The following is an 11614-nucleotide window of genomic DNA, read 5'->3' as shown; positions in this document are numbered from 1 at the left end:
CCCACAATTCTGTGACTCTTCTGACAAAAAAAATCTAAGTGACAAGCAAAGAGGTCAACCCCAGAGGGAAATGAATAATCCCAATCCCCAGGCACCCACATAAATGGTGCAATGCAGTATAAAGCTTTGATTATTTCTGTTCAAAAGTTTAAAACTTTTGTGTAAAGAATCAGAACATAGTACAACACAGAAAAAAAAAAGCAAGAACCGCTTAAAGAAAATTAAACTCTCATGAGTCAGATGGAGCACGAAAATTTAAACAACGTTCCTATTTAATTTAATCATCAAATTTGCTTTGTTCTTTTGGTATTCTTTGGTGAAAGCTAAACCTAGAGAGGCTTGTATGCTAATTTGTAAGCCCTTGAAGGTGGCCTCTTATCTTAGTGCATTTTAATAGTTTTTCACAGCTAGACAGCACTAGTTCATGTGTACCATATAGATAAAATTGTGCTCACTCCCGTGGAGTTATTTATGAGTCAGCACTTATTGGCTAACATGCAAGACTGTCAAACGAAACTGAAAAAAGGGGGCAGTCTGCAGAGGCTGATACGAGTAAATCATAGAGGTAAAAAGTATATTAATATAACCATGTTGGTTATGCAAAACTGAGGAATGGGTAATAAAGGGATGATCTATGTTTTTAAACAAAAATTCTAGAGTAGACTGTCCCTGTCCTATGCAGACTTTCTCAAGACAAGTGGATCAGCTGTTTTCTGTACAAACAGGCCGGTGAAAGAAAAAAATCTGTTTAGGGTGTGACCCTGCAACTTCAAACAGGTCCTTGAGAAAGTCTGCACAGGACAGACGAAACGCATAGACGGGATCAGAATTAAGCTGTATCATCACTTGCGTGGAGGTGCTTACGAGAAATACACCACTTGCCTAAATAAGGATAAAGATTGGGTGAGAGCACAGCTGATTGCCTGGAAAGTCGCCCGGAGTCACACACGAACTATAGTTGTTTTAAGGCGTTTTTACTTCTTGTTTCTAGTAAGTACATATGGTTATGAATCGAGGTTGCGTTTCTCTGCTCTTATGTTCCAGTGTTAGTTTTAGTATGTAATTAAAAGGACTTGAAAATGTATACTTAGTTTTAGTATATAATTAAAGGGACATGAAAATGCATACTTAGCTTTAGTATGCGATTAAAGGGACTTGAAAATGTATACTTAGTTTTAGTATATAATTAAAGGGACATGAAAATGTATACTTAGCTTTAGTATGCGATTAAAGGGACTTGAAAATGTATACTTAGTTTAAGTATATAATTAAAGGGACATTAAAATGAATACTTAGTTTTAGTATGTAATTAAAAGGGACATGAACACCATAGTTTTTTATTTCCTGATTCAGAGAGATCATGCAATTTAAAAGGGACACTAAACCTAATTTTTTTTTCTTTCGTTATTCAGATACAGCATGCAATTTTAACCCCTTGAGTGCTAACGATGGCTCAGAGACGTCGCAGAGTTTCCCACTCTGGTGCTAACAACGTCTCAGAGCCGTCGCTAGCACTCTCCCACCATGAGGGAGATCTGGGGCCTCCCACCCACTCCTACCCCAGGGATCAGGCTTGCATAGTTACAAGCATCACCAGGGCTTCACGTTTTGCGTGGTGACGTCACTGCGCAACTTTATTAAAAATTTACAATACAAAGTACTGTATACGGAAAGGGGGCATGCTGCTTAGACACCTGTATCTCAGGCATCTAAGCAACTACAGACCCCCAAGACCCACCGTTGTAAAGGTAATCGCCTAACCTTTCCAACAGTGTAAGTCTTGGGGATCTGGAAAAAAATTACAAAAGTTAAATTTATTTTTTTTTTTAAAAAAACCTTAAATCACCTTAGCACCGAGGTGGGAAAGTGCTTAGCACTCAAAGGGTTAATGAACTTCATAATTTACTCCAATTATAATTTTTTCTTCATTCTCTTGCTATCTTTATTTAAAAAAGCAGGAATGTAAGTTTAGGAGCTGGCTCATTTTTGGTTCAGAACCTGGGTAGCGCTTGCTGATTGGTGGCTACATGTAGCCACCAATCAGCAAGTGCTACCCAGGTGTTGGACCAGAAATGGGCCTTTACATTCCTGCTTTTTCAAATAAAGATAGCAAGAGAATGAAGAAAATGTATAAAAGGAGTAAATTAGAAGGTTGCTTAAAATTGCATGCTCTACCTGAATCATGTAAGAAAAATTTGTGTTTTGTGTGCCATTAAACAATTTTCTAATTGACTTATATTATCTTAAGTGTTGTGTTCTCTTGGAATCCTTTGTTAATAATAATAAAGCAAATTTGATATTAGAGGTAAATTGGAAAGTTGTTTAAATTTGTATTCTTGGGTTTCATGTCCCTTTAATAGAGATGTGACACATGCATGCAAATGCAATAATCACGAATGTAATGTAATACAACATATATTGCTTACTGAGATGAATTTAGAGATAATGTATGCTACTCAATCTGAAAAACGTTAGAATAGCATAAATGATCCCCTAATACACATGCATGTCCAGTGAGTGCAATAAGGAACCCCAATTAATTAGTACACTTTTTTTTTCATTTATAAAATCCATTCTTAGACTAGAGTGTGTTCACATATGTGGTCTGCCAGAGTGAAACTAAGTAAAGTAAGATGCTGAGAAAAATAAATAGCAGTGCATACGATAATATAAAGCCATCTTTAATAGTAAATCATCTGTAGCTTGAACCCCCTACCACACACACATTCAGATTCTTACCAGTGATCTCCTTGAAGCTGGGGGTGGGCACATCTTGAAGGGTGTGGGTCCAGCCGTCCTCCTCTTTTGGGTTATCACTGGGCCCGTGCTGTCCACCCTTGCATAGCCCTTGACACGGATTTTCTCTTTTCCCTTCACCTGGGATGGTACCTTCAGGCGTTTCCCTTGCCATCATATTCTCATCATTTGTATCCTTCCTTCTCCCACGGCTTCTGCCTTGCGATGTACCGTGCCTGCCTTCTTTTAAATCCCCTGACCTCGGCCTGGAGGCAAAGCCGGTCTCCTGCTCACACACCTCCGCCGTCTCTCTCTGGCCTGAGACCTCGTCATGAGTTGTCGTCTCTTTCTTACATCTCCCATCTTCGTAGTCCACATCAGAGGAGCCACCAGTAGCTGAAGACCGGGAGTCAGGAGATGTACTGTAGAAGGGGTTGCCACTACTGTCGTCTCCTGACTCGCCAAATAGATCGTCAGATATCTGCAGGCTCTCATACCGGGATCTGGCTGCCTCCAGCAGGGACAAAGACTTCTTCCTGCTGCCGCCAGTTTCCGGGGACTCAGCTAACATCATCCTTGCTATCTCTCTTCTCCTCACCTTCTTCTTTCACTGTACTTTCGTGGATACCAGGGCAGGGCTGGAAGAGTGATTATGCGTTTAAATAATCAGGACCATAACACTTCCTCTCTCCTCCCTCTCTTTGAGATCCACCTCTTCTTTTTTTTTTTTTCCCTCCTAGGCTTATCTTTTTAGCCTCCCCTTATTGGGCGTGTGGGGAGACCCATTCGATAGCCTAGGGTCTAGAAAAAGAATTATTTTCTTGCTACTCTGATTAATAAAGATGTGCAATAAAATGGTTATATGATGCTCGAATATAAAGGCGGAACTGACTGGTGTGGTGGGTACAGACTGTCAGCAAATCGGAGCTTTGCTAAAACAAACCTAGACATTGTAAATCTAAACAAGTTTAGGAGACCCGTTTGCAATTGTATAAACCCAGCTGAACATATGGAAGAGTATTAGAGTTATTTAATATGAGAGACACGTTTGTGTCATCTGATTAGTTAAAATGTCTTTCACTTCCTGTAGGGGTGTCATCTTGAAAGGACAGAGCTATCCAGGGTGCTGAAAGTGCTCTCTGCATGTGCCGGGACTAGAGAAAAATACTACATCTATATTCATATTCTACAATTGGTTCAAAAATCAAAAGTAATCTTTTCATGATTGTAAAACCTGCTGTCTTTGTGACTAAAATGTTTACAATGTCAGCTAGGACCGGGGAAAGAGAAAAAGATTTTTGTTTGTTTTTTTAGAATTCTTACAGGCTTTGAGTTCTCTGGAATCCCCCAATATGTATGGGCTGGAGATTTACACCTTTCCTAGAAAAGTAAGAAATAATGGCAGCAGACGAGTAAATAAAAATTGACTTTTTCTATTAGTAACTTTTTTTTCCCACTGTAAAATTATATATAAAAAAGTGCACCTTTGTTTAAAAAAACAAACAAAAAAAAAACCACACAAAAAACCATATAATTAAACTAAACATAAAAATAAGCAGATAGTGCAGGTGTCTCCTAGCAACCATTTCAAAGTTAAAGGGACATGAAACCCAATTTTCTTTCATGATTTAGAAAGAGCTTGCAATTTTAAACAAATTTCTATCATCTCATTTGCTTCACTCTCTCGATATCCTTTTTTTTTTGAAAAGCATAAATAGGCTCAGTAGCTGCTGATTGGGGGGTACACATTGATGCCTCATGTGATTGTCTCACCCATGTGCATTGCTATTTCTTAAACAAAGAATATCTAAAGAATGAAGCAAATTAGATAATATAAGTAAATTGTAATGTTGTTTAAAATGGTATTCTCTATCTGAATCATGAAAGAAAAAATGTGGGTTTCATGTCCTTTTAAAGTTGCTCCTGTGCCTTCCTGTAGAGACCACAACTCACTGGATATGAAAAAGTACACTTTTATTAAAAACAAAAACATAAAAAGAAACAGATTTTGTTAAATACAGCAACTAGTTTTCTTGCAAAAATGAACACTTACATACTTATGTTTGTTCGACTTTTTGCGTGCTTCGGATATCTCGAGTATTGCAAGTTAAAAGTAAAAAGGTTTCGGTTGCGTGCTAACCCAGCAAACACAAAAAGCCTAAATTACAATATCGCTATCATGTTAACGTATTCCCCCATGAGCTTCAATGGAGTGCAAAAGAGGGGGAAAAACTAACACTACTCACGCGCAATTCGATCGCTTTTTCTCAAGTGCGCTAACCCGAAACAAAATATTCATCTTTCACAATCCCATGTTCCTCACAAAGCAGAATATGTTCTATTTGTTTTTAAATACATGTTTCTACATATATATATATATATATATATAAAATGTTTTTTGGTAAAATATATATATGTACTGTATATATGTCTTTATATGTATACATATGCAATTATGCGTTTATATGTGTTTTACTGTATATTTACTGTACATATTTCACATTCCAATGTTCTTCACTTACTGGATAATGTCTGTTTTATTCTTAAATACACACACACTATATATATATATATATATATATATATATATATATATATATATATATACAATATCAGAAAAAGACATTGCACTCGCTGGATTTTTTAACAAACTTTTTTACTTGGCAAAATTAGTGACGTTTCGGGGACAGTGTATCCCCTTCCTCAGACAGTGAATGCTTCAAACATTAGTGAATTTATACAAACAAACAAATAACCCCTCCCCCCAATTAGCAAAAAAAAACGCCAAAAGTGTTGCTATGGTGACCATAGCGATCAATGCTGTGACAGTGAAAATATTCATATTAAAAGACCTATAGCAGTATGTCACAGCATTGATCGCTTATATTACAGCCTATATACGATGTTCACTTTGTGACATATGGTCACCATAGCAACACTTTTGGCGGTTTTTTTTTGCTAATTGGGGGGAGGGGTTATTTGTTTGTTTGTATAAATTCACTAATGTTTGAAGCATTCACTGTCACTAATTTTGCCACGTAAAAAAATTTGTTAAAAAATCCAGCGAGTGCAAGGTCTTTTTCTGATATTGTATTTAATTTCACTAGCACCCTGGTTGCTGCAAATAAGTGAGAGTGCACATCTTTGCTAAACGTATATATATATACTGTATATAACTATACAGTCATGGCCAAAAATATTGGCACCCCTGCATTTCTGTCAGATAATGCACCACTTTGCCCAGAAAATTGTTGCAATTACAAATGTTTAGGCATTCTCATTTTTATTTCTTTTGTTTGTATTGGTATGACACAAAAAGCTCTAAACATGGACTGGACAAAATTATTGGCACCCTCAATTTAATATTTGGTAGCACACCCCTTGGAATACATAACTGAAATCAATCACTTCCTGTAACCATCAATGAGTTTCTTAGAGCTCTCTACTGGACTCTTCATTCGCCAACTGCTCCAGGTCTCTCAGATTGCAAGGGTTTCTTTTCCCAACTGCTGTTTTGAGATCTCTCCACAGGTGCTCTATGGGATTGAGATCTGGACTCATTGCTGGCCAGTTCAGTACTCTCCAGCGCTTTGTCTTAAACCATTTCTGGGTGCTTTTTGACGTGTGCTTTGGGTCATTGTCCTGCTGTAAGACCCATGACCTCTGACGGAGACCCAACTTTCTGACACTGGGCCCTACATTGCACCACAGAATTTTTTGGCAGTCTTTAGATTTCATAATGCAATGCACACAATTAAGACACTCAGTGCCTGAAGCAGCAAAGCAACCCCAAAACATCAGTGAAGCTCCACCATGTTTGACTGTATGGACTGTATTCTTTTCTTTAAAAGCCTCGTTTCTTTTTCTGAAAACAGTAGAATGATGGCTTTACCAAAAAGCTGTAATTTTGTTTCGTTTGTCCACAGCACAAAGGATTTTGGCTTCCTCAGGTTTGGCAAACTTCAATCTGTTTTTTTTTTTTATGTTTCTGTGTTAGCAGTGGGGTCCTCCTGGGTCTCCTACCATAGCGTCCCTTTTCATTCAGATGGCGACGTATAGTGCAAGCTGACACATTTGTACCCTGTGCCTGCAGGTCAGCTTGAATTTGTCTGGAAGTTGATCAAGGTTCTTTATCGACCATTCAAACAATCCTTTGTTGCAATCTTTGATCAATTTTTCTCTTTCGTCCATGTCCAGGGAGATTAGCTACAGTGCCATGGGCTGTAAACTTCTTGACAATGTTGCGCACAGTGGACACAGAAACATTAAGATCTCTGGTGATGGACTTGTAACCTTGAGATTGTCCATGTTTTTCCACAATTGTTGTTCTTAAATCCTCAGACAATTATTTACTGCTCTTTCTCTTCTCCATGCTCAGTGTGGCACACAGAGACACACAACAGAAAGGTTGAGTAAATTTTTCACCATTTTAACTGGTTGCCGGTGTGATTTCTATATTGTCAGCACCTGTTAATTGATACAGGTGAGTTTAATTACAAATTACAGGAGCATCACAAACTTGGAATGCAAATATTTCTTACAATTTTGAGAAGGTGCCAATAATTTTGGCCAGTCCATTTTTGGAGTTTTGCGTACAATGTGTGAGATTTGGCTTTTTTCTCTCCACTTTTTTGTGTCATACCAATACAAACAAAATAAATAAACATGAGAATGCCTAAACATTTGTAATTGCAACAATTTTCTGGGCGAAGTGGTGCATTATCAGACATATCTGACAGAAATGCAGGGGTGCCAATATATCTGGCCATGACTGTATATATAATATATATATATATATATATATATATATATATATATATATATATATATATATATATATATATATATATATGTGTGTGTGTGTGTGTGTGTGTATACACCTGCATATCTATTCCTATAGATATATAGGTATAGATATGTCATTTACATGAAATTATTATAAATTATTGAAAATTAATAAACATACTGTAAAATATATAGATATATTCTATAGACCTTTTAGACTATTTTACAGTATTTTTATGTTTTAATAATTTATATACATTTTTTGAAAAATATTTTAAATGTAATATTTCAATAACGCGAAATACTAAGTTTTCATGTGCGCTAATCCGACTGCGTTAAGATATAAATAGCAAAAGGCGGTGCACAAAATGCATATTTTACATTCCTATGTTCTTCACATAGAAAATAATGTACTTTTTTCTATTAAATGTCGCCTAGATTACGAGTTTTGCGCTATACAGGGTGCAAAACTAACGCCAAAAAAGTTGCTTTATTTTACTCTCCATAGCACTGCCATTACGAGTTACTGAAAAGCCTCCTTGTGCTGTGCGTTATAGTGCGTTAAGCTCCATACCGCACAAAATCCAAGGGCTGATTTGACGTGCTCGTGCATGCTTTCCCCCATAGACTTCAATGGGGAGAGAGTGTTAGAAAAAAACCTAACACCTGAAGTGTGGAGTGAAAAATCCCCATAACGCAACCCCATTGATGTCTATGGGGAAAAAAAGTTACGTTTAAACCTAACACCCTAACATAAACCCCTAGTCTAAACACCCCTAATCCGCTGCCCCCGACACTTAAATAAAGTTATTAACCCCTAATTCGCTGCTCCCAACATTGCAGCCACTAATAAAAGCTATTAACCCCTTATCCGCCGCTCCCCGACTTTGCCGCCACTAAATAAAATGATTAACCCCTAAACCACCGCTCTCCGACATCGCCCCCACTAAATACAATGATTAACCCCTAAACCTCCGGCCTCCCATATCGTCGCTACTAAATAAACCTATTAACCCCTAAACCTCCGGCCCCCCACATCGCAGCCACTAAATAAAACTATTAATCCCGAAACCACCAGCGCCCCCACATCGCAAAAAAAGTAAAGACTTTCAGTCAGCAGTTCAAGGGTTAACCCCTTAATGAGCAGCTTCGTACCCTGTAGGACGCTGGTCGTTATGCCCTTAAGGACCAGCGACGTACCCTGTATGTCCCTGCAGTAGTGGGCTTCTCTCTGCGTGATCTCGCTCAAAATTGCGAGATTGCGCTATTTCTGCATGCCCCACGAGTGGGGCTCTGCAGAAATATATTTGCAGAGTTGTCGATGCAGAGAGGGCCACTCTGCGGCCCTCTCTGCTTCGCACAGCGGTGGTGCCGATCGTTGGTGGGTGGGAGGCTAAGGAGGGAGGCGGGAGGGCTAAGGAGGAAGGTGGGCGGGAGTTGCGCGACAGTTTCACGCGCCTATTACTTGTAAAAAAAACACTGAAAGCGGCAGGGAAGGGGAAGGAGGGAGTGGGGGGGGAGATGGGGGATATTGGTTATCTTGGTTAGTTGGTGGGAATAGGAGGGTGAGAAGTCGATCTGGGAGGGGGGTATTTTATTGAGGGGGGGCAGCTACACTACAGAAAAAAAGGCTTTTTTTTTTTTTTTAAATTCCTAATTTGCAGCAATTTGGGTACTGGCAGACAGCTGCCAGTACCTAAGGTGGCGTCAATTAGGTAGAAAGGGGAGGGTTAGAGAGCTTTTTTTTTTGGGGGGGGGGAATCAGGGAGGTTGGGGGTTAGGGGGGAACCTACACTGCAGCAAATATATTTAAAAAAAAGTCTTATTTTCATACTGGCAGACTTTCTGCCAGAACTTAAGATGGTGGTGACAATTGTAATGAGGGGGAGGGAATATAGCTGTTTGAGGGGGGTCAGGGAGGGATCAGGGGGTGGGATGTGTCAGATGGGAGGCTGATCTCTACAGTAAAAATAAAATTAACCCTTCAAGCTACCTAATTAACCCCTTCACTGCTGGGCATAATACAAGTGTGGTGCACAGCAGCATTTAGCGGCTTTCTAATTACCAATAAGCAATGCCAAAGCCATATATGTCTGCTATTTCTGAACAAAGGGGATCCCAGAGAAGCATTTACAACTATTTGTGCCATGATTTCACAAGCTGTTTGTAAATAATTTCCGTGAGAAACCTAAAATTGTGAAAAAGTTAACAATTTTTTTTATTTGATCGTATTTGGCAGTGAAATGGTGGCGTGAAATATACAAAAAATGGGCCTAGATCAATACTTTGGGTTGTCTACTAAAAAAATATACAGATGGCCCTCGGTTTACAACGGTTCAATTTGCACCGTTTCAGAATAACAACCTTTTTTTTCAGTCATGTGACTGCTATTGAAAAGCATTTAGAAGCAGTGCATTGATTTAAATAGCCAGTAGGTGGAGCTGTCCGCTTGTGTTGCAGCAAAGATATGCAAGCCAAACCAGCTGTAATTAATCAGTTTAACCAGACCTGAGCTATCCCGCATCTTGCAAAGGAACAAGATCTTCCTGTCTATAAATCAGTCCAGATTGGAATGCATAGAAAGAACTGTTTGCAGAAAAATGCAAGTAAAGTCTGTGTTGTGTAATTATTTTATTAGGTTTATAATGCTGTTTAGCAAATGTTTTTGTTCATTTAACTTAGTTTAATTATATATTCTGTGTTGTGTAATTATTTTATTAGGTTTATAATGCTGTTTAGCATTTAAAGTCTTCATTTCAAAGCTTTAAAAATAATGTATTAGGTGTTACTTATGACAATTTTGAGAGGGGCCTGGAACCTAACTCCCTCACTTCCCATTGACTTACATTATAAACTGGGTTTCAATTTACAACGGTTTCGCTTTACAACCATTCCTTCTGGAACCTAACCCCAGCGTAAACTGAGGGCTACCTGTATATAGTTTTGATAGGCAAATTTAAAAGTGCTCTATTTCTGTTTAAATGTAGTGATGGCAAAAATGCGCTGGTCTTTTGGGGAAGTTTTTGTCTAAAGTGCCCGGTCCTTAAAGGGACACTGAACCCAAATTTTTTCTTTCGTGATTCAGATAGAGCATGCAATTTTAAGCAACTTTTTAATTTACTCCTATTATCAATTTTTCTTCATTCTTTTGCTATCTTTATTTGAAAAAGAAGGCATCTAAGCTTTTTTTTTGGGTTCAAAACTCTGGACAGCACTTTTTTATTGGTGGATGAATTTATCCACCAATCAGCAAGGACAACCCAGGTTGTTCACCAAAAATGGGCCAGCATCTAAACTTACATTTCAAATAAAGATACCAAGAGAATGAAGAAAATTTGATAATAGGAGTAAATTAGAAAGTTGCTTAGAATTTAATGCTCTATCTGAATCACGAAAATTGGGTTCAGTGTCCCTTTAAGGGGTTAAACAACCACCCTTTTGTTGTTAAGCAAACAAGCAAAATAAAAACAGTACACATACAAAGGCACATGCTTCCGAACAGAAAAACAAACACACAACTTATATAATCCTACAAGTTCTTAGGATAATACATTAGGCATTTAAATACAGGTTATCTAAGATAACTCTCCCAGTGTCTTGCTACTTCCCTGTCTGAGATCCAAATGAATCTAACCTTGCTTGCAAGAGCTGCCTTATATAGCCCTCTAACTATCCTCAGCTGTTGCTAATTGGCTTCTACTTGTTACTAATAGTAATATTTTCAGCAGTGAGCTGGCAAGCCTTACAGCATTTTGGTTCTTTCAGTATAGTATTTTTCCCTGTAGAGAAATTAACCCTTCCTACAGGAATGAGTTTATACACTCCATCACAGGCTCAAAGAAACAATTTATAAAACAGAGCACAACTAGAGCCTGAGCATATCGGGTAGTAATGTTTTACATCATATAAATGTAACACTTAATGCAACACCTTATTTTTCTTTATAGGTACTATAGATACATAAAATGCCCCCCTCTTCCAACTTGGATCTCAGTAAACTATATACAGGCAGTCCCCAGGTTACGAACAAGATAGGTTCTGTAGGTTTGTTCTTAAGTTGAATTTGTATGTAAGTTGGAACAGGCACTTTTTT

General features: G+C 38.1%; 1 protein-coding gene across 1 annotated transcript in view; it reads right to left on the bottom strand.

Annotated features, from left to right (window-relative positions):
* Positions 1-3415, bottom strand: part of PGBD5 (piggyBac transposable element derived 5) — a 187576-nt gene extending 184161 nt beyond the window's left edge. The window contains exon 1 of the mRNA XM_053711179.1: positions 2740-3415. Within this exon, the coding sequence (XP_053567154.1) occupies positions 2740-3310 (571 nt within the window). The 5' untranslated portion in view covers positions 3311-3415. The remainder of the gene's footprint in view (positions 1-2739) is intronic.
* Between the last annotated feature and the right edge of the window lie 8199 nt (positions 3416-11614).

Source organism: Bombina bombina, chromosome 4, assembly GCF_027579735.1.
Source record: "Bombina bombina isolate aBomBom1 chromosome 4, aBomBom1.pri, whole genome shotgun sequence".
NCBI lineage: Eukaryota > Metazoa > Chordata > Amphibia > Anura > Bombinatoridae > Bombina > Bombina bombina.
This window is presented reverse-complemented; position numbering and strand designations above follow the sequence as displayed.